The sequence below is a fragment of the Lipotes vexillifer genome, unplaced genomic scaffold (genome assembly GCF_000442215.2).
Source record: "Lipotes vexillifer unplaced genomic scaffold, Lipotes_vexillifer_v1.1 scaffold238, whole genome shotgun sequence".
NCBI lineage: Eukaryota > Metazoa > Chordata > Mammalia > Artiodactyla > Lipotidae > Lipotes > Lipotes vexillifer.
Genome location: NW_006785665.1, coordinates 3678454 through 3700759, shown reverse-complemented (window position 1 = coordinate 3700759; position 22306 = coordinate 3678454). Strand labels below are relative to the sequence as shown.

Here is a 22306-nt window from a genome sequence, read left to right as displayed (position 1 = left end):
TTGAAGGGCCCATCTTTCCCTGTGTCTCACACTTCCATGCTTCTTCCTGACCCTCTGGGCCACCCGACCGCTAAGGACCCTTCTTTCGCTCTCTTCTTCCTGAGTGTCTCAGCCTTTGCCCCGCCTCCCTTAGTGTCTCTAGAAGTTTACTTACACTTTTTATTTCCCATGTGGGTTTAGGGTTGAACAGGTGCATCTGTACCTTTACTGCCAATCTCCAAGGCTGGGTTTCTGAGGCATCCCTGTCTTTCCTATCAGCTTCCAGAAACCACATGTGATTATTCCTCTGAATTGTTCCTGACTCAGATTCAGGTCTTGTGTTCCTTAGACCCTCACTTCCATGCCTTTTGGTATCAGCTCTGGATACTTCCCTTCTCCAAACATAGTGAATCCGCAGTGGAGCCATTTCCTTCCCAGCGTTTCCTCCCTGTGCCCAGGGTGGGAAACTTGTTCTCTGGCATCTAGCTGCCCTCTGACCTCTTCTGACAGAGTTCCCCCTCCCCCGTCTGACTGGGTCCTTGGAATGTGCTGATTCAGATATAACAACAAGCTATGCCTAAGGGTCTTTCCTTCAGGAATGTGCCTGGGGAGCTCAGCACAGGCAGCCGAGGGGCTAGTCTGAGTGTCTCAGCTCAGGGGTGATCAGGGGACCGCCCCCCTAGGCCCAGCTGTTCTCCCTGTGGGATCAAGGATGTGTTCTACTGAATGCGTGAGAACCCAGGCCGTTGGTTAGTGAGACCACAGGGTACTCACACTCATATACAGATTTGGGTGCCTTCAACCCTGTGGGGGTTCTACCCTGTCTCACTAGAAACTGAATTTCATGGATGGAGCAGTCACGTGGGCCCTGGAATCTGCCTTGGGCTTCTGAAGGAAAGGGAGCTGGTTGATGAAACTAGCCCTCTTTTTTCCTCTTTTTTTTCCAGTCAAATGTCGCTGCTTCTAATGCCAAGCTGGCTTTGTTTTACGACTGGCTGTTCTTTAGCCCAGACAAGGATAGCATTATGAACATAGGTATGTGACCAAGACCAGGCAGCAGCAATCCCCATCCCCCAAGCCCTGCTGCCTTGTCTCAGTGATAGCAGCCATAAATCTGAGGGCAGCGTGGTGTGGAGGCAGCTTATCTGGGAGCAGTTCCGTTGTTCCTCATCACTGCTCCCTTGACCTAAAAGGAAAATTGCTTTGATGAGGCTAAGCGATCATTCTACCCGCTTCGCCCCATAGCCTTAGGCTTGGGCTTGAGTGGGGAGGGCCCAGGCAGAGGAAAAGGCTGTGCTATCTCCTGCTTCTCTTCTCCTACTACCTCCCTCCTCCACGCTGAATGCTGGGGACAAGAAGGGAGAAGAGGGCTATGAGCTGTTTTGGGTCTGCTTTTGGGTCTGCTCAGCAGGACGAGGTGGGCGGGGATAGACATAGCTTTCTCTGGAGCCATTCATACATATTGATACCTCATTTTATGGAGCTGGAAATAGACTGTCTGATGTGGGGGGACCCTTTAATTCCACATTCTCCAGAGCCAGCCATCCTGGTCATGCATCACTCTATGAAGCCCCACCCAGCCATCACTGCCACACTCCTGGACTTCATGTGCCGTGTAAGTGCCATAGCCCTTTTTTTCTCCCCATGCTGCCTGAGCAGAGTTAAGTGTGTGTCCCTTCTAACCTTGTAGGTCAGTGCATAGGTCTTCCCAGTGCCCCTTGACTGTGGGAGCAGAAGTGGGTCATGGCCATGGGTCCTATCTCCCAAGTTAGTGAATGCTTCTTTTCCTCATTCCCACTGTCTCCAGTTGAATCTTTCCATGTCTCCACTGGGTTTCTCAGCTTCAAGGATGATGACTTAAGGTAAAATCTGGTCTCCTTGAGGAGCAGCCAGGTTGAGTAAGAGTTTCCCATTTTAGCAGCACAGGATAATCAGGAACATTCCAGTCCTTTCTGCAGCCATACTTCCCAGTGCCTCCTGATTAAAACCAAAGCAGCTTTTTAGATCTAGTTCAGCAGAACACTCTGGATGGAAAGTCCTGTGCTCATTCGCTCCTCCTCTTCTTCCCTTCCAGATCATTCCCAACTTCTATCCACCATTGGAGGGCCATGTGCGGCAGGGTGTCTTTTCCTCCCTCAATCACATTGTGGAGAAACGGGTCCTGGCGTAAGGACTTTATGTGTCTGTGGGGCAGGGAAATGGGTTGTTTTCTCATTTTTCACTAGGTCGGGCACATCCAGATACTGCTGTACCACTGCTGACCCTTTCCCTCAAGAGGTATAAAAAGTACTGGCTCCACCGCAGACTGCTAGGCATATGTCCTCTTGACTCTTAGAGGAATTTCTCTCTTGCAGAGGGCTCCAAATGCCTTCCCTGTGCCCTGGTGACCCTTCCCAAGGATCTGAGTATGGCCCAGTTGTACCAGTTGGGCTTAAACCTATCTGCTTAACTCCATGTTGCATTAGAAGTGAGGAGCTCTGATACTGACCTTCATTCATGTTCCCCGTTAGGCATTTGGCTCCCCTATTTGACAACCCTAAATTGGATAAGGAGCTGCGGGCCATGCTGAGGGAGAAGTTTCCTGAGTTCTGCAGTTCTCCCAGCCCACCTGTGGAAGGTACAGACCCATCCATTCCATCGCCTGTTTCAAAAGAGGGATGGAGACATCCAGGGTGCTCAGGCTAGAGCCCCTGTTTAGGATGTCATCCCTGTGTAGTGCTCTACCCTGTGACACTGTCCAATTCAATTTTTCTTTCCCTAGTTTTTTCTTTTATTCATTTTTGCGTCATCTTCCTTGGTTCTCCCTCTCCATCTAATCTTATCTGCTTTTCACTAAGCTCTCTTGCTCTCTTAACTCCGATTTTTTTCTCTTACTAACCTCTCCTCAGTAGGTAGAAGGCCTTCACGGAATGTGCATTTATCTCACTTAAGCTTTGCCCATCTCTTCTCTCTTCCCAGCTGCAGGTCCTGGCCTCTGATGAGAGGCTGTCATATTGGGTCTCAAATCTTGCTTCCAGTTCCAGACAGACAGACACACACGCGCGCGCGCGCGCGCGCGCACACACACACACACACACACACGCGCGCACACACACACACACGCGCGCGCACACACACACACACACACACACACACACACACTTCCTTTTTTGTTTTGGGGTAAGGGCTTAAGCCAAGCAGAGCTTCCCAACTTAGTTTTAAATTAAAGAGCACTTGGGACTGTACCTGGTCTTATCTACTCGCTGATCCTCAGCTGAGCATAGAGGAGGCAGGTTCTGTGCTGCTCTCATTCCTAGCAAAATCCCCACCAAAAGCCCTGGAGGGTTGAGGACAAGACACCTGTCCTTCCGGAATTCGTATTCCATTTAGGTCATGAACTCCTTATCCTCCCACTTGTCCTTTAGTCTCCCTTTCCCAGGAGCATGGGACAGAGGAGGCCATCAAATGCCTTGTCTTTCTTTACTCCCAAGTCAAAATTGAGGAGCCAGTTTCCATGGAGATGGACAACCACATGTCAGACAAGGATGAGAGTTGCTATGACAACGCAGAGGCAGCCTTTAGTGACGATGAGGAGGATCTCAACAGCAAAGGTGAGGCTGGCAGCAGAGGTAGTTCAGGCCTGTGTCAATCCCGAGAGGACTGGTTGGCAGGAGCAGCCTCTCTGCAGTCTCTCTGTCATCTTTGCCTCTCTGAGTTAGTTTTGTTAACAGGATTCCTGGATGAGACTCCAAGGTGCAGAACCCTGCACTTGGTACTGAAGCAGGAGGGTAAAAAGGAGAAGTGGTCCCTGCCCTCTCTTGCTTCCTGAGGCTAGAACACGCACACGCTCAGGGAAGTGCTTCAGGCACTCACAGCTCTTGAGTGAACGGTGCACACGAGGCGCATGTCAGGAGGGCCAGACTGTTCAGGGGGCTATCTCTGCTTCTCGTGTCTGGGCCAAGTGAATTCTTTCCTAAATCACTCTCTTCAGGAAAGAAGAGAGAGTTTCGCTTCCACCCAATCAAGGAGACAGTGGTGGAAGAGCCAGTCGATATCACCCCTTACCTTGACCAGCTGGATGAGTCCCTGAGGGACAAAGTGCTCCAGCTTCAGAAGGGGAGGTGGGTGCCGGCCCTGCTCTCAAACTCCAGCGGTCCAGCTCTGGGCTTCTACCTGGAGCTTAGTGGGGTGGCAGAGTGGTGGGTTTGGAGGGGACGTGGTAGGGGTGTGTGGTGAGGTGGTTGAAGCTGCACAGGAGATGCCTTCTGCAGTTTTGGTTGGAGGGTGTGGGCTGGGAGGGGGCAGCCATGTTCCCCAGCATCCCAGGCTCTCACTCCAAGGTTCTGAGTAGAAGAGCCTCTGAGACCCGAAGCGCAGGACTGTGGGGATTTCCCGTGTCTTTGGCCTCTGCCCAGAGAGCAGCAGATTCTGCCCTGAGGCCTCCTCAGCCACAGCCCTGATTCCCACAGAGCTCCTTTGTTTTCTCTGTGCACGGGAGTGTGCTTGAGCACGCTGTTCTGGGTGTGTGTCCTGCCCTCTGCTATCATTTACGTCCCTGAGATTTCCTCTCCCTTCTGCACTGCAGTGATACAGAGGCCCAGTGTGAGGTCATGCAGGAAATCGTGGACCAGGTCCTGGAGGTGAGGAGGAACCCACCCCCTAAGGGAGGAAGCAGCCCAGCCTGCCCAGCTTAAAGCCCCGCTGGCATCTGACTGCCTCCTTCCCCTACTCTAGATGGGTCCCCCTCTGATGGGGGAGGGGCCGGCTAATCCTAGAGGGAGAAGCCGATGAGTTCAGAGGCTCTGGGTAGTGGGGGCAGTGAGGCTTGGGCCTGGGTGGTGATAGTCCTTTCTTGTCTTACCACCCAGGAAGACTTTGACTCGGAGCAGCTGTCTGTCCTCGCTTCCTGCCTACAGGAGCTCTTCAAGGGCCACTTTCGAGGGGAGGTGCTGCCCGAGGAGATCACTGAGGAGTAAGGCTCATCTTTCCTGACTACTCCCCCACCCCACCCCCACCCCTCGGCCTCAGGGAGCTAGAAGGATGACCCAAGTCCTAGAGGCACCTTGCTGAGGACTTGGGAAAAATCATCTCTTCACTTGTTTGTATTCTCACACATACTGATTCATTTAAACGAGGATTTATTTTTTGTCTGCCGAACAGCTAGTGTACTGGGGCAGTGCACTAGCACCCCTCCTGTGCGTCCTGCCCCTGCTGCTGCACCCAGCAGCCCCAGTCTTTGCTGCTTCAGGTGGGATTGGACCCTTGCCTGGAACCGCCCTGAAGGGCAAGAATCTCACTTGCAATGACAACAACTAGATTGTGGCTCAGTGTTAGGAACCTGATTTCTCTGTAAGCAAGCCTCCGGGGTAGTGGGAAGTTTAATGTTGGTTAGGAAAGGAGCAGGCTGGCATCTAGCCTCAAGCTGGTTCTCCATAATATCTGCCTGCAAGCCACCCTTCCTCCCCTCACATGGACTCTCATATATCACCCTCCTCTTGTAGGTCCCTGGAGGAATCTGTGGGGAAGCCTCTCTACCTAATATTTAGGTAAGCCTCTCTACCTCATGTTTAGGTCCAGCTGTAGGAGATGCTGCTCTGCCATCCATCCTCCCTATCAGCACACTTATGCTTCTGTCCTGGGGTAATTGGGGCTCCCTCTCCAGGAGGAGGGGTATGCAGTAGGCACAGACAGCCATGCCCCCTGAAGTGCCATAGGAGAGTCTCCCCTAGGTAAAGCTGTCATCTGTACTCCCATTTCCCACTCCAGGAACCTATGCCAGATGCAGGAAGACAACAGCAGCTTCTCTCTGCTTCTGGACCTTCTCTCTGAGCTGTATCAGAAGCAGCCCAAGATTGGCTACCACCTGCTTTACTACCTAAGGGCCAGGTGGGTGTGGTCCCCATGTTTAAGAAGGTGCCGGGAAGCATCCTGGAGAGCCTCTGTCCTACCATACCTGATTCCCCGTCCCCCTTTGCTGTCATCACCAGGGCCTTCTGTGTGTGTGTTAATAACAGCTTTAACGTGTATAATTCAGTGGTTTTTAGTATATTGACAAAGATGCACAACTGTTACTACTGTCTAATTTAGAATGTTGTCATCACCGCAAGAAGAAACCCCATACCCATTAGCAGTCACTTTCCCATTCTCCCTTTCACCCAGCCCATGCAACACTGATCTGCTTTTCTGTTTCTATAGATTTACTTATTCTGGATAGTTCATATAAATGGAATCATACAGTGTTTGATTTTTCATGACTGGCTTTTTTCACTTAGCCTAACGTTTTCAAGGTTTATCCCTGTTGTTAGTGTGTATCCGTACTTCATTCCTTCTTATGGCTAAATAATCCACTGTATGGATATACCACAAATTATTTACCCATTCACTTGTTGATGGACATTTGGGTTGTTTCCACTTTTTTGTCTGTTGTGAATAGAGCTTCTGTGAACATTCATATACAACTTTTTGCATGGACAGATGTCTTCAATTTTCCTGAGTATATAGAATTTTTGAGTCCAATGGTAACTCTGTTTTTAAATTTGTGAGAAACTGCCAAACTGTTTTCCAAAGTGACGCGACCATTTTATGTTCCCACCAGCAGAGTGCGAGAGTTCTAATTTCTCCACATGCACCCCAACACTTGTTGGGTTTTGACTATAGCCAGCCTAATGGGTATGAAGTGGTGTCTCATCATTGTCTTGATTTGCATTTCCCTGATGGCTAATGATGTTGAGTATCTTTTCATGCGCTTATTGGCCATTTGCATATTTTCTTTGGAAAAATTTCTGTTTGAATCTCTATATTTTGTTTGAATCTCTATATTTTAATTGGGTATTTGTCTTTTTCTTGTGGATTTTTAAGAGTTCTTCAAATATTCTGGATACATGTCCCTTATCAGATGTATGGTTCGCAAATATTTTCTCCCATTCCGTGGGTTGTCTGTTCAGTTTCTTGATGGTATCCTTTGAAACAGAAAAGTTTTAAATGTTGATCAAGTCCACTTTATTTTTTCTTTTGTCACTTGTGCTTTACTCCTATGTGTTTTTCTAAGAGTTTTGTAGTTTCAGTTCTTACATTTAGGCCTGTGACCCATTTTGAGTTAAGTTTTTCGTATATCGTGTGAGGTAGGAAGTCTCGGGGTCTCTATGTGTTATTGTCCTCGTTGCTCACAGCCCAAAGAGCAGGAGAGAAAGCTTTCTCTAACTTGACCTGAGCCCTCTCTCTCTCTTGTTCTTTACTGTCACCAGATAGTAGCTTCCTCACTAATTGTGGTCTGAGCCCTGTCTGGAACACTGGGGAAAGATGGGGAGAAAGAAGAGTGTCTCCTAATTCCCATAAGTCACCAAGTCCTTGGGGGGAAGGCAGAGGGGGGCCATGAGAGAGATTAGCCCAGGGCATCTTGGGCAGCAAAGGGACTCTAGAGTGAGGGTCTACTTAGGAGATGTTTGAGACTGTGGGCTGGGGTCAGGCTGCTGGTTGAGGCCCAACTGGTCTTGCAGCAAAGCCGCCGCAGGGAAGATGAACCTGTACGAGTCATTTGCCCAGGCCACCCAGCTGGGCGACCTGCACACCTGCTTAATGATGGACATGAAGGCCTGCCAGGAGGACGACGTGCGACTGCTGTGCCACCTCACACCCTCCATCTACACAGAGGTCAGCACCTCTATCTGTATCACGGGGATGGGGCAGCAGTGCCGGCGGGCTCACGGGAGACTCTGCGTTATCTCATGGCGCACAACCGCGACGCTCCTCTCCTCCTCCCTGCTGGCCTCGGTAGGCCCTTTCCTCCCACACCACAGCCGTCCCCCCTTCTACCTCTCTTTATCAACTTGAAAAATCTCTAAAACCCCCAGAATTCTTGTTGTGTGAGTTGGGGCCTGGGCCTATACACTTGTCTCCTCTGCTTGGGCCCCATCCTCTAGACCCAGGACAGGGCCCCTGACCAGATCCATGTTCACGTATCCAAAGCCCTCTCGCCGTCTGATGGCTCACCCTCTGATCTCTCTCATGGTTCTCAAAGACCGGGGCCTCCGTAGTGGAGACTCACCTTTCATTTCCCTGGTTCACTAAGAGGCTCCTCTAGGAATTGGGACATAGGAGGAAGTATCAGCTCTTCTTCCTCTTGGTGAAAGTTACCAGGAACAGGGAAACCAGGGCATAACAGGAGGAAGAGTGATGTCAGCCAAAAACTGGAGGGAGGAGGGGTGCAGATGCCCAGCTCCCTCCCTGGTGAACTGGCCTCTCCAGAAGGGACCCTGCCTACCCCATACCCTGCACGCTCCCCAAATATACACTCTCTCTACACCTTCTCGTCTTTGGCAAGAGTTAGTATAGACTGGATTTCTTTGCTGCCAGAGATGCAAATGCTAATTCTGCTACCACTCCACACAGAACTAACCACCATGTCCAGTCCGTTTCAGCTCTAGCTTTGTCTCTAGATGGCTCCCCATTCCTTTCCTTACACACGCACGTGCACACACACACACACACACACACACACTGTGTGCACACACAGATTTAAAAACTTGGGTTCTTTAAGGATTAAATTCCCAGCTTCATAACTCTTGGATCTTTGTTTAGGGATTTATATTAGGACCCCATGTCTGGCTAGCCCAGCATCCCCTGAGCGTGTGGTAGGGAGAGGTGATGAATTATGAGGTGAAAGCTGAGGCGTGCATTTTGGACGTATGCCCTACTTTCCCTCTTTTTCCTCCAGTTTCCAGATGAGACCTTGCGGAGTGGGGAGCTGCTGAACATGATTGTGGCTGTTATTGACTCAGCACAGGTGAACATAGAGCTGTCATCCCGAGAGGCCTGGGGGCAGGCCTAGGGAAACGGGGTTCTGCCTCCCCCTCGGCCTGCAGACAGGGAGCCTGTGTTCTCAGGCACCCTGCTCCTGGATGCAACTCTGCACCTTAGGCCCTGGGGACTGGGAAGGAAAGTGGAGCCCCTGGGAGGCGAGCTGGGGCCATGCCAGTCCTGCTTGGAGTTCCCCTTATTGTCCACATTTTTGGGGCACTCCCGTTCTTCCGGAAAGCCGAGGGGATTGTGTTTTTAAGCTCTCAGTCTGTCTTCCCCTTGGCTCAGAATGAAAATGGTCAGACCATCTCTATTTGACCTTTCTATCATGCATAGGTTCCTACGAGGCTGTAGCTTGGCCTGTGTCCCTTTTCAGGCCTCAACTGGGGTCCCGTTTCTGCTCCTCTCCGCTCATTTGCCCCATTCATAGATGGGGAAGCGTAGCACCCAAGAGCCCTTCCTCCTTTGCTTTTTTCCTACCCACACCTGTAATCCCGCCCCCCATGGCCCTTCCCTCAGCACAGGCTGGGATGGCTCAGAGGCCCAGACTACATCCAAGTAGAGAAGCTGCCTGTTCTCCCTCTGGCATCAGGACACAAGGGGTAGTTTTTCTTACCTATTTTTGCTCCGAATAGGCCTGTGTTTACCACTGAAGCCAGTTGCTCTTTTGCCAGTCCCCTTCATCCTTCAAGGCCCCTGGAATCCGTCATGTGCCATTTCCTCCCCATTCCTTTAAGACTAGGTTTTCACTTCCTCTGGTTTTTTCCCTGAATGAGCCCTCCTGCTTCTGCTTCCATACTAGCTTCCTGGCCTCTTTTAGAACCAAATGGGTTCTGCCTTCTTCCTCTTCTCCCCCTTAGCTCCAGGAGCTGGTCTGCCATGTGATGATGGGGAACCTGGTCATGTTTCGAAAAGACTCAGTCCTCAATATACTCAGTAAGTGAGCAAAGCCCTGAGGTGCCCAGGGAGAAGAGAGAGGGGTGGCAGCCCTGTGTGTTTTCTAGTAACAGGAAAGCTGGTTCTGGGGCTGAGAATGAGATAGAATGTCATTCCACCCTGCCGTGTGGCCTCAGGCAATGTCTGTCTGGATCTGTTTTTTGCTCTGTGAAAGTCCCTTGGCCCTCCAGCCTCAAGGCTGATGGGACTACAGAAGCTGTATGAAGGCTTTGGAACTGTGCTTTATGTGAAAGGGAAGGTTTCTATAGTCTTAGGGTCACTGTCTCCACCCCTATACCATGCCTGGGCGGTTGATAGTGGATTAGGTGTGTGTGTGTGTGTGAGAGAGAGAGAGAGAGAGAGAGAGAGAGAGAGAGAGAGGGAGAGGGAGATTGAGAATATGAATGAGGGTATCTCTTCTCTGTCTCCTCAGTCCAGAGCCTGGACTGGGAAACCTTTGAGCAGTACTGTGCCTGGCAGCTCTTCCTGGCCCACAACATCCCCCTGGAGACCATAATCCCCATCCTGCAGCACCTCAAGTACAAAGGTGAGTAGGGTTGTGGGTGTGGAACACGGCAGGAAGAGGGCACTCCCAGTCCAGCTGCTGCAAGGCTTAGGCCACTGGGCTTCTTTCTAGATGAGCCCAGATCCACCGTCCCCCTTCCCACCAAAGTGCCAAGTGCGAAAAGGCAGGCTCCCTGTCAGTCGCTTCTGCCCTTTAGGTGTATCCTGCAGGCTTCCTCTGAGCCAAGTGCTAGACTGGGGCTCAGGTGGCTCAGGATTTTAGAGCAGTGGGTTAGGGGCTTGTTCTTCCTGGTGTCTTGCTGATTATCTTTGCTCCTTTCAGTGGCTGTTGGTTGGGGGATGGGAGAGGTGCCAGGATTTCTTCCTGGAATTTTGCATTCCTCTGAACAGCCTCTCCCCTCCCCCACAGAGCACCCAGAGGCCCTGTCCTGCCTACTGCTTCAGCTCCGAAGAGAGAAGTGAGTTCCACCCTCGGGGGCTCTTTAGTCCTCAATCTCAACATACCAAGAGATGCTGCCATATAAAGGGCTCCTGTCCTGCTCCTTTGGCCGTGTTTTTTCCTATTGTTGACATCTGCTTATTCTACCCTTCCCCCAAAGTGATTTACAAATAAGCAGCTCCCTTGGGATCTGGGCTTCCTCTCGACTTTACCCCCCTGCCCACCAGGAGCTGCCCTCAGAGGTGGGGGCCGGACATCCCCATTTCCTGCTGCCACAGCAGTTCTAATCCCCGGTGGCTCCTGCTCCCCTCCCCCCGTGCTCCTGAGGCCACCACGCAGCTAATCCAAGAGGAGGAAGGGTCAGAGTAGGGGGGTCAGACACCAGCCCCTCGCTCAACCTGTGGAAAGCAGGGCCAGCTGGACCCCCGTGCTCGCTGCCAGGGGTGGGGCGGAGAGGGCGAGAAGGCAGAGGCCCCTCCCTCCGTCACAGGCACTTTTCCAAAAGCCCCAGATACATGGGGCCACAGCTGTGTATCTTTTCCTTCCTACCTTCTTGCCTGCCTTCCACCTTTTCTCCTCTCTTGGCTGGGAGAGCAGACATGGTCCAGCGCTTCCTAAAGGAGGCGGGAAGGTTGGAGGGCTGCGTAGGGGCTGTGGCTTCCCGCCACCTCCCCTGTACCTTCCTCGGGCTAGACACCAGGGTGGCCCACCCACCCAGTGGGGCAGGGGTTGGGGAGCATGCACACACCACACACTTGTCCTCCTGCCTCCATGGCCCACTTCCTGACTGTCCTGGGCAAAGTGCGGGAGACTTAGTGGGCCTCCCTGCCAACACATGCACGCGCACACACGCACCTTCTACTGTCACAGAAGCTGAAGAGTCTCACTTCTTGTCTCCTGGCTTCCGCAGAGGATGAAACCAGGCGTTCCTTGGCCCAGAGAGAAGGAGGAGAGGGATGTGAGAGTAGGAAGCTGCCGCAAGTTGGGGGTGGCGCAGGGATGGGGAGGCCGAGGTCTGGGGAAAAAGCCGGTGGGAGAGCTCCAGGGGCAGCTGTGGCCAGCTGTGTGAGCAGGGCGCCCCGCTCCCCTCGCCCCCAGGCCCAGCGAGGAGATGGTAAAGATGGTGCTGAGCCGGCCCTGCCACCCCGACGACCAGTTCACCACCAGCATCCTGAGGCACTGGTGCATGAAGCACGACGAGCTGCTGGCTGAGCACATCAAGTCCCTGCTCATCAAGAACAACAGCCTCCCGCGCAAGAGGCAGAGGTGGGACCCTCCATGCCAGGGCTGCCCGCTGTCCACAGGCCGGCACCAGGGCCGTGCAGTTCGGTCCCTGCCTGGCTTGTGGGCGACATCTAGTGGTGTGAAGCTACCTGGCGTGCAGGACCACTGTATCCCCTTCCCCTCCTTTCCTAGTGCCCTGTCTTTGGTCCCTGTTCCAGGCACACCTTCCTTACCCTGCCGGGCCCTCCCAGCCCTCCTCTCCCCTTCTCCGTATGGGCTGCCTCTGCCTTAAGGAGGGACCTCAGTGGGGGAGGGTGTCTCATTCTCCTGGAGCCATCACCCCAAGCTCAGACTCTGGCTCTTGTGACTTCCCTGCAGCCTGAGGAGTTCCAGCAGCAAGCTGGCCCAGCTGACTCTGGAGCAGATCCTAGAGCACTTGGACAACCTGCGTCTCAACCTGACCAACACCAAGCAGAACTGTATGCTTTCCTACCCTCTCCGAGTGCATAGCACTGCCCTGGCTCACACCACCCGTGGATCCGGGTGGGGCAGCTCTCAGACACCTCACTGTTCCTCCTTCCCTGTTCTCCCTCCCTCTAGTTTTCAGCCAGACCCCAATTCTGCAGGCTCTGCAGCACGTCCAGGCGAGCTGTGATGAAGCCCACAAGATGAAGTGAGGCTCCTTGCACTTTGGGCCTTGGGAAGTAGTGGGAGAAGGCCTGGGTGAGGGTGGCCTGCTGGGGACACAAACTTAGTGACCAGCAAGACCACGGAGTTGAGAACAAATGGAGACCCTGGCATGGGGTCAGAGAAAAGGATGGGAGGATGGCCATGGGGCCAGGACCCCCACCCTCTGAGAGTCTGTTCTCTCCCTTAGGTTCAGCGATCTCTTCTCCCTGGCAGAGGAATACGAGGACTCTTCCACCAAGCCACCCAAGAGCCGGCGAAAAGCAGCTCTGTCCAGCCCCCGAAGTCGAAAGAATGCCACACAGCCCCCCAATGCTGAGGAAGAGTCAGGCTCCAGCAGTGCCTCGGTGAGACCCCTGGCCATGCAAGCCATGCACAGGAGGAAAAGGAGAGTTGGGGTGCAGGTAGAGTTGGGGCCAGCCGCTGCCCAGGCTAGTGATTCCCTCCCCTCCATCTCTTCCAGGAGGAAGAAGACACAAAACCAAAGCCCACCAAGCGGAAACGGAAGGGGTCCTCTGCAGTGGGGTCTGACAGTGACTGAGGCCCTGTGTTCCCCATTCCACCCCCAGTTGGACTGTCCTCCCCTCCTTGGTGAATCAGAGGTTAATAGGGGCTGGGGAGACCGTAGGGGAAACACGCTGTCCCCATCCCAGAGCTCACCCTGGGAGAAGGACGAGCTGCCTCCTTCAGCGCAGCCTGAGAAGCTGCTGTGCAGCCCCCAGTCCCTCCTCCCTCCTCTCTGGGGCCTCCAGCCGCATCACACTGCTGCTCCCACTGATACTGGGGTTCCCACTGAAACCAGAGGCTGTACAAAACCTGGACTGTGGTGGAAGTCTTAAGCCTCCTGCCCCCTCCCCCGGCTTCCCCCAAAAGTGTTTCAGTAGAGAAGAGAAATGGCAGAGGGGCAGCTGGCCAGAGAGGCTAGGATGAGAGTGAAAACTGTGTGGGTGCCCCTTCCAACTTCCCCCTTCAGGTCTTGATTTGCTCTGAACAGGCATTATATAGTTGCCCTCCATACACCAGTATGAAGTGGGCATTTAATCTGTGACATGGTCAAGTCGCCTTTTCCTCTCCATGGGCCAGATGCCACAAGTGTTTGGGAAGGAACCTGAGAGGGAGGCCACAGCCCCACCTGGAGGCTTGTGCTGGCCTGAAGCTGGCACCTCAAGTCAGGCCAGAGCCCAGGGAGTCCCAGAGACGTTCCACAGAACTGTCAAATGGTCACATTTCCTTGGTTCTGTCTTTGTTTCGTTTTTTTTTTTTTTGGCAGAGATAATCGCATTTTAAAAGTTGTTTTTAAATGACAATAAAACAAGCCAGAACCTCTTTTGTGCCGGAGTTGCTGCCCCCACTTACCCTGTGCACGTACAGGTGGTCTTGATTTAATGGGCACCCCCCCCTTCACAGCTTCCCCTTCTCTCTTCCTGCCCACCTCCTCCTCTGTCTGGAGCAGAAGGCTTGGCTTTACCCCCCGCCCCCCCATCCTTCTTGCTTCTATGCCTCCATCCTTGCTGCCACTGGCTGTGCAGACCAGGCACTGACCTGTCCAGGCAGAAATTGATGCTGGCACCACCTCCCAAAAGGCTGTTTGTCTTTACCCATCTCTCAAGAAACCAGAGGCTTCCAAAAGCCGGTATTTGTCATACTCTGGTGCTTACCAACTACTGGAGGATTAAATGCTTGGGGGTGAGGGAGAGAGATCAGATACCTGGGAAAAAGAACTCTCTTCCACAGTCTGGCCACTTGCCCATCCATGTGTACCGGCAGAAAAGAGCTCCTTGGCTATGCTTTTGTTCCCCTGCTGTCCTGGGACGTTGTGAGGGGCAGGCTGAGGAGAGAGGAGTGAAGTTGGGCCGACTGCAGACAGCTTCTCCTGTTCAGCCTGCAAATTTGTCTTTTACAGAATCCAGGTTCTCCCTTCCCTCAAAGCTGCTACTCCTTCCTTTGAACGTTTCAACTCCTGGACGCCTCCTTTTTTCCTTCCTCGCTCGTTCCCCAGTTTTCTCTGCCGCAATTAAAACTAGGATGGAAAGCATTAGCTGGCTGGCCCCAGTTATTGTACCTTTGCCCAAGGGGAGGGGCTTCCGCCGTGGCCCCTCCAGAAATCTGGCTGTCCGGGCCTCCACCTTTCCCCTACTTCACTCTCGGCTCCCACCCCTCCGGGGTTGCTGCTGCTCCTGGCGGCTGGAGGGAGGGCATAGCTCCTTTCGTGCCGGGACTTGCAGCACCATGTGGGCAAGGGGCCGAGTTCTTCAGTCTCTTTGGGGAGAGCAGTGCCACCCTCCTGTCACGGGTGAAAACGGGAAGAAAGGGAAAGATGGACTTGGATCCCAGTGCCCTGGCTCTCTGGCCGGGGGTCTAAAGTCCAGCCGGATGTCTAGACCTCCCTTGAGGAGAAAACCTAAAACGGACCCGATCCTGGGATTAAGGGAAGGCGTGAGCACCGCCCAGGACCTGGTAGGGTTCGGGCTGCGAGTCGTCCGGGAGGGAGCGCGCCTAGGGCGGAGCGTAGCTGTGGGGAGGGCCGGGCGTGCGGGGCCGCCCCCCACTAGTACTCCTCCCGGGCCTCTGCTCTCCGCCCGTGGGGACGGGGGGGGGGGGCATGGCGGGGGGGGGGGGGGGGGGGCGGGCTGGGTGGGAAGAGGCGTGTGCCAGCGCGCGCGCTCCCGGGAAGGAGAGGTCTAAGCACTAGAACCAGCGGTCCCAGGTTTTCAGAAGGGAGTATCTGGGCAGTCTGCGAGCGGCTGGGGCCAGACGGGGCCGAGTCGAGGAAGCGGGCACGATGGCCGCCCTCCTGCTGCTACCCCTGCTGCTGCTGCCGCTGCTGCTGCTGAAGCTGCGCCTATGGCCGCAGTTGCGCTGGCTCGCGGCAGACTTGGCCTTCTCGGTGCGAGCCCTACGCTGCAAACGGGCCCTTCGAGCGCGCGCCCTGGCCGCGGCTGCCGCAGACCCGGAAGGTCCAGAGGGGGGCTGCAGCCTGGCCTGGCGCCTCGCGCAGCTGGCCCGGCAGCGCCCCGCGCACACCTTTCTCATTCACGGCGCGCAACGCTTTAGCTACGCGGAGGCCGAGCGCCAGAGCAACCGGGCTGCGCGCGCCTTCCTGCGCGCGCGAGGCTGGGACGGGGGACACGGCGGCGGCGACAGCGGCGCGGGGGGCGCCGGGGAAGGCGAGCGGGCGGTGCACGGCGTACGAGACGCGGCGGCCGGAAGCGGAGCTCCGCGGCCCGTGCGGGAAGGGGATGGTGCGGCCCCTCTGGCACCTGGGGCCGTCGTGGCGCTGTTGCTCCCCGCCTGCCCAGAGTTCCTGTGGCTCTGGTTCGGGCTGGCCAAGGCCGGCCTGCGTGTGGCCTTTGTGCCCACCGCTCTGCGCCGGGGTCCCCTACTGCACTGCCTCCGCAGCTGCGGCGCCCGCGCGCTCGTGCTGGCGCCAGGTAAGGCTGGAGCGCTCGACTGACGGGGGCGGGGCCAGCCATAGAAAGGGGCGTGTCGGGGGGGGCGCAAAGAAGGAGTGGCCAGGGGTTCGGAAAGGGTGAGGAGACATCTCTGGGTTCGTGAAGGGATAAAGCTGGGTCTCTGGTTTCGCAAGGATTTCCAAAGACTTGGGCTCCAGGTCCCAGACCCATGATGCCACGTCCTTACCGTACTCTTCAGCCTCACCGGGAGCTCTGCGAGGTGGGGGTGGGGGAACAAATGGGGTAAAGTGTGGGGAAGGCTTCTGGGTAGCGGTAGAGCTGTGGAGCTATGCTTTCCCGCCCCATCCAGAGTTCCTGGAGTCCCTGGAGCCTGACCTGCCGGCCCTGAGAGCCATGGGGCTCCACCTGTGGGCTGCAGGCTCTGAAACCCATCCTGCTGGAATCACCGATTTTCTGGCTGAGGCCTCCGCTGAAGTGGATGGGCCAGTGCCCGGGTACCTGTCTGCCCCCCAGAACATAATGGATACGTGCCTGTATATCTTCACCTCTGGCACCACAGGTGAGGGCTGGACACGATATTTACCTCCAAGAAACTGAAGACAAGGAAGGCAGGGGCCTGGGAACGGGAACTGTGACCTCCTCAGCTCATAGTCCAGTTCTCCAAAGCCCCCAGAGAGGAGGCTGATCCCAGCAGCCATATTTCCTGTCTCGCCAACCCTCCCACCCCTCGTCATTTCTCCACCTCTCCAAACTTGCCACATTTCTAGGACGGCCTGGCCTGCCTTCTTCTTAGTTTCAGCCTTGCCTCTGCCGCTTTCTGTGGGAAACCCAACAGGGCCAAAGGGGGAGACAAGGCTTGGAGCTCAGACCCTTCTCCTGATCTCCCCCTCCCCCTCCCCCCAGGCCTCCCCAAGGCTGCTCGGATCAGTCATCTGAAGGTCCTGCAATGCCAAGGATTCTACCAGCTGTGCGGCGCCCACCAGGAGGATGTGATCTACCTTGCCCTCCCACTCTACCACATGTCTGGCTCCCTGTTGGGCATCGTGGGATGCTTGGGCATTGGTCAGTCTCCCCCACCCCAACCCCCCATTCAGCCCTCCGACAGATGTTTATGCCAGCAAACATTTACTAAGTACCTACTGTAGTGTGCTCACCTGGGGATGCTTCCTGAGTCCTTCAGGGTAGAGAATCCAGAGGAAGGAGGCAAGGCCTCCTCTCCAGGAACTCCTGGTTCAATGCAGAAGCGTCACCTGCACAGACCTACAGGCTGAGCAACTAGGGCGGCCATGCAGTTCACAGAACTCCAGGCGCCAGGGGAGGGGAGGGCCGTGAGTGTCAGCCCAGGAAGAGGCAAATGGAGAAGAGGGTTGGGTCTTGCAGGGGGCAGGGTTCAGACGATGGGCTGCTTGGGGATGGGAAGTAGGGAGAGAGCATTAACGGTGGGAAAGGATGAGGGCCAACTTGGCCTTTGGAAAGTATGAATGTCACAGCCAGGCCTTTCCAGGGAAGTACAGTACAGTGAAGGCTGATGCCTGAGAAGGAGGGGGTCACGACTCCTCACCCCCCACCCCCCAGCTCTTAACCTCACCTCCTTCCTTCCTCCTCGCCCTCTCTGATTCTGGCAGGGGCCACAGTGGTGCTGAAGTCCAAGTTCTCAGCTGGTCAGTTCTGGGAGGACTGCCAGCAGCACGGGGTGACGGTGTTCCAGTACATCGGGGAATTATGCCGATACCTTGTTAACCAGCCCCCGGTGCGTGGGCACAGATCCTGGGCAGAGCCATGAAGGCAGGGAGATGGGCACTTGGCAGGGGACACTGAAACGGTTGTCTGGGAGTTGGAGGGAGAGGAAGCAAGAAGGAAATGGAAAGGGAGGGTAAGGAGCCTGGGCTGGTAGGCTTCTGGTGCTTAGGGCACCTCGAGGAGGCCACAGTGGAAGCAGTGCAAGGAGAGTGGGGGGCAGGGCTGCACCTGGGGGGGCTGGCATCCTGGTGTTGAAGCTCCTGCCCCTCTCCCCACTTGTCTCAGAGCAAGGCAGAGCATGGACATAAGGTCCGGCTGGTGGTGGGCAGCGGGCTGCGACCAGACACCTGGGAGCGCTTTGTGAGGCGCTTCGGGCCCCTGCAGGTGCTGGAGACGTATGGACTGACAGAGGGCAACGTGGCCACTTTCAACTACACAGGACAGCGGGGTGCCGTGGGGCGCGCCTCCTGGCTTTACAAGGTGAGTTACAGGAGGAAACTGGAGAACCTGTGGAATGTCGGGGGGCTGCTGGGGAGGGGGCTCGTGCAACTGAAATGACCCAGTGCCTGGGTCTCCCTTCCCCCAGCATGTCTTCCCCTTCTCTTTGATTCGCTATGATGTCACCACAGGGGAGCCGATTCGGAACACCCAGGGGCTCTGTGTGGCCACATCTCCAGGTTTGTGTCCAGGCGGGGTGGGTAGGGGTGGTGGAGCTGGTTGGCAGAGGAGGATTGGACTTGGAGAGTGTGGTGGGCGGCGGCCCCCTGACCCCAGTGACTCTACCAGGTGAGCCAGGGCTGCTGGTGGCCCCCGTGAACCAGCAGTCACCATTCCTGGGCTATGCTGGGGGGCCAGAGCTGGCCCGGGGAAAGCTGCTGAAGGATGTCTTCCAGCCTGGGGATGTTTTCTTCAACACTGGGGACCTGTTGGTTTGCGATGACCAAGGCTTTCTTCGCTTCCACGATCGTACTGGAGACACCTTCAGGTATCTGCCCCTAACTCTCTGATTTCTCTCCTGGGCATCCCATCTCTGTGACCCAAACCCTGTAAACCTCCACTCCCTAATCTGCCCCAACCTAGCTTCTCACCTAACCTCTCATCTCCAACCTCATAAACACGTCTTCCCCAAGACCTTCTGGCACCTCGCCCTCATCCCTGACCTCTTTCTCTCCCCACCAATCTCATTAGGCCCTGACCCCTGACTCCCAGTTTCCAATTTCTGCTCTCTGGCAGGTGGAAGGGGGAGAATGTGGCCACGACTGAGGTGGCTGAGGCCTTGGAGGCCCTGGATTTTCTTCAGGAGGTGAACGTCTACGGAGTCACTGTGCCAGGTGCCCAGCCATGGGGCGGCGGGGACCCAGCCCACCACCCTGAAGTGGTATTACTTGGGCGCAGGGAGCATGAGGCCTCGTGGTGGTCAGCTACCACGGCTGACCCTGCCCCCCACACCCACCAGGGCACGAAGGCAGGGCTGGGATGGCAGCCCTGGTTCTGCGTCCCCCCCACTCTTTGGACCTTGTGCAGCTCTACGTCCGTGTTTCCGAGAACTTGCCACCTTATGCCCGGCCTCGATTCCTAAGGCTTCAGGTAACCAGCCACTCCTGCCCTGACCTTTTACCTCACCCCATATATCTGCAGCAGTCAGTGGCTCCCAAACCCCACAAAGGGACCCCCACGTAATACATTCTGTGAAGAGAAAGAACAGTTCCTTCCCAGACACATGCTTTTCACCCCCTTCATCCTCCAGGCCTGGCCCCTTCTCTTCCCTGTCACCCCCTCCCCTAAACCCTGACCTCATCCCCCCCTTCCCCCAGACCTGCCCCTTAACGAAACTCAGGCGATTCCCCTGAGCCACTGGGGCAGAATACCCCTTCCTTCAGCACCCTTTGACTCCTCCCCCTCCCCAGGAGTCACTGGCCACCACAGAGACCTTCAAGCAGCAGAAGGTTCGGATGGCAAAGGAGGGCTTTGACCCAAGCGCACTGTCCGACCCCCTCTACATTCTGGACCAGGCTGGGGGCGCCTACCTGCCCCTCACACCTGCCCGATACAGTGCCCTCCTGGCCGGGGACCTTCGCATCTGAGAGCCTCCACACCAGTGTGCCTGAGGGAGGGACTTTGTGGGGTGGGGTTATTGCAGGTGTATCAGCCGCTGTCAGGGATCTCTTCTATACCAGGTTTGTAATCTTTATTTTGTAATAAATGTGGCCAGAGCCCATTTGGCTCTGTCTTTCTCATCTACAATATTCGCTTCCCTGTCTGTCTGTGGAACTGCTTTTCCCGCAGACATTTTCACCCACCCGGAGCCACAGGCACTCCTGCTCTGACCATGTGGCCTGAGCTCAGTGTCTGGACCTCAGTGTTTTTCCTCTCAGGTGACCCCGTGTGATCCTTGTCCTTGGAAAACCCCTGATGACTGATGTCTGTCTGTGCTTGTGGATATCCTGTCCCAGTTTCACTCCCTGAGTGCAGGGCCCCCACTGCTCTCTCTGGGGAGCTGGAGGACCCAAGGGATTGGTTCAAATGGCCAAAGTGGACAGAGGCACAAATGCTACCCCTGTGGACAGCCAAAACATCTCCACAGACTCACGTGTGGTTGGGGCCTGGGGAAGGGTCTCAACCGGGCAAAACAGACGTTTGATTTTGGGTTAAAGGAACCTCCCTCTCCCCTCACTGGCTGGCTTTGATAAGCCAGCCAGTACCGGGCAAAACAGACGTTTGATTTTGGGTTAAAGGACCCTCCCTCTCCCCTCACTGGCTGGCTTTGATAAGCCAGCCAGTGAGGGGGAAGGGTGCGGCCACTCAGCCCCCCAACTCAAATGTTCCCGATTTTACCCACTCTTAGTTCTATATTCCCAGAAGTAGCAGCCCAGGGTGAGGCCCCTCAGGTTCTGGGGAGACTTTGACTGAGGCCCGTCTTGGAGCAGGGCTCAGAGTGCATGTATGCACGTGGTGGCAGAGGGATGGGGGAATCAAAAGGAAAAAGTCCTGTCCTTGGCCCCTAAATGAGGCGTCAAAAAAGTTAATCAGGGGCTTCCCTGGTGGCGCAGTGGTTGACAGTCTGCCTGCCGATGCAGGGGACGCAGATTCGTGCCCTGGTCCGGGAGGATCCCACACGCCACGAAGCGGCTGGGCCCGTGAGCCATGGCCGCTGGGCCTGCACGTCCGCAAAAAAAAAAAAGTTAATCATCAGGGAGTTCCCTGGTGGTCTAGTGGTTAGGATTTGCGCTTTCACTGCTGTGGCCTGGGTTCAATCCCTGGTTGGGGAACTGAGATCCCGAAAGCTGCATGGCCAAAAAGAAAAAGAAAAAAATTTTTTAAATAAATAAAACTATGATTCAAGATAGGTTAAAAAAAAAAGGTTAATCATCTAAAAGCTTGCGATGCTGAAACTGCTGCTTGTCTTAGAACTAAAACCCCCTCCCCCTGTTTTAAGCTGTGGGTCCTTAAAAAATTCTACTACGTTCCCTTGGGTTATCTTTCCCCTTCCAACCCCTCTCCCCACCCAACCTGAGAGGTCTGGGGACGCACCCCATCACCAATTTTGGGTCCTTATGGCTAACCCTCCTGTTCCAAAACATACACCTTGTCCCACCCTCCACCAACAAACCCAGTTCAGCGTCACCAACAGACTAGAGGCACACACAATCCCTGTTTCATTTGGTCGAAATCTGTGCTGTACGATATGGTAGCCGCCAGCTGCACGTGCCCAGTGAGCGCTTGAAATGTGGCTGGTCTGCAGCGAGATGTGCCGTGAGTGTGAAATGCACACCGGGTTTTAAAGACTTAGCACCAAAAATAAAATAAATTTCAGGGAATTCCCTGGCGGTTCAGTGGTTAGGACTTGGCACTTTCACTGCTGGGGCCCAGGTTCTCAATCCCTGGTTGGGGAACTAAGTTTCCGCAAGCCACTCAGCCAAAAAATAAAAGAAAAAATAAAATATTTCATTAATAATTGTTTATATTGCTTACATGTTGAAATACTATTTTGGACGTATTGGGTTAAATAAAATATATTAAGATGAATATACTTTTGTAAATTTGGCTACTAGAAAATGCAGAATTATATATCAGCCACGTTATATTTCTACTGAATAGCGCTGGCCTAAATCCTGTCGCCATGTCTCCCTCTGCAAACACACAAATACTGAGTGTAATGTGTCAGCTGTCCCTGTTTGATGCCTGCTTTTGTGCAGCTGCACTTTAGCAAGGACAGTGAGAGGAGGGGCTTCTGTTCCAATAGGCTGATCCAGGTGGCTGGGCCTGGCACGCTGCCCTCCAGACAAGAGTCCTAGCTCTTTGAACCAGCTTTGTCACAGAGGCTATGTAACTAGTGCTAGAAATTGAGAGCTGCAAGAACACACAGTCTGGATCCGAAAGAATTAGGTTTTCCGTTTACCACAATTAAAAATAAAGTAAAATGCACTTTAAAAGAATTAAGTTTTCCTACCCCACCCCCAAAAAATCCAGTGAAATAAAATAAAATGGAATTATGAGAAATTTGCTGAGATCAAATAGGTTGGTCCTCAGGTGATGAGTTCCCTTTCTGAGGAGTCTTGTCCCTGAGACTTTGGATGCTGGAGTAGGA

General features: G+C 54.6%; 2 protein-coding genes across 3 annotated transcripts in view; both read left to right on the top strand.

Moving 5' to 3' along the window:
- Positions 1 to 13887, top strand: part of INTS3 (integrator complex subunit 3) — a 40117-nt gene extending 26230 nt beyond the window's left edge. For both annotated transcript variants that reach the window (XM_007458036.1, XM_007458037.1), the window contains 20 exons: positions 927 to 1014; positions 1515 to 1594; positions 2054 to 2145; positions 2490 to 2596; positions 3450 to 3569; positions 3950 to 4079; positions 4544 to 4598; positions 4827 to 4930; positions 5460 to 5504; positions 5725 to 5844; positions 7455 to 7608; positions 8672 to 8740; positions 9615 to 9690; positions 10124 to 10237; positions 10625 to 10673; positions 11753 to 11920; positions 12257 to 12357; positions 12479 to 12551; positions 12756 to 12912; positions 13029 to 13887. In XM_007458036.1, the coding sequence (XP_007458098.1) occupies positions 927 to 1014; positions 1515 to 1594; positions 2054 to 2145; positions 2490 to 2596; positions 3450 to 3569; positions 3950 to 4079; positions 4544 to 4598; positions 4827 to 4930; positions 5460 to 5504; positions 5725 to 5844; positions 7455 to 7608; positions 8672 to 8740; positions 9615 to 9690; positions 10124 to 10237; positions 10625 to 10673; positions 11753 to 11920; positions 12257 to 12357; positions 12479 to 12551; positions 12756 to 12912; positions 13029 to 13106 (1980 nt within the window). In that variant the 3' untranslated portion in view covers positions 13107 to 13887. The remainder of the gene's footprint in view (positions 1 to 926; positions 1015 to 1514; positions 1595 to 2053; positions 2146 to 2489; positions 2597 to 3449; positions 3570 to 3949; positions 4080 to 4543; positions 4599 to 4826; positions 4931 to 5459; positions 5505 to 5724; positions 5845 to 7454; positions 7609 to 8671; positions 8741 to 9614; positions 9691 to 10123; positions 10238 to 10624; positions 10674 to 11752; positions 11921 to 12256; positions 12358 to 12478; positions 12552 to 12755; positions 12913 to 13028) is intronic.
- A 1083-nt stretch (positions 13888 to 14970) lies between these two features.
- On the top strand, positions 14971 to 19946 carry SLC27A3 (solute carrier family 27 member 3; the record flags this gene model as incomplete). The annotated part of the gene is given in 12 exon segments (XM_007458054.1): positions 14971 to 15161; positions 15193 to 15328; positions 15330 to 15996; positions 16328 to 16537; positions 16882 to 17040; positions 17604 to 17728; positions 18004 to 18198; positions 18305 to 18395; positions 18505 to 18703; positions 18952 to 19049; positions 19175 to 19305; positions 19626 to 19946. Coding segments are annotated over 12 exon segments (2379 nt in total), but the record flags the coding sequence as incomplete, so codon positions are not given.
- Between the last annotated feature and the right edge of the window lie 2360 nt (positions 19947 to 22306).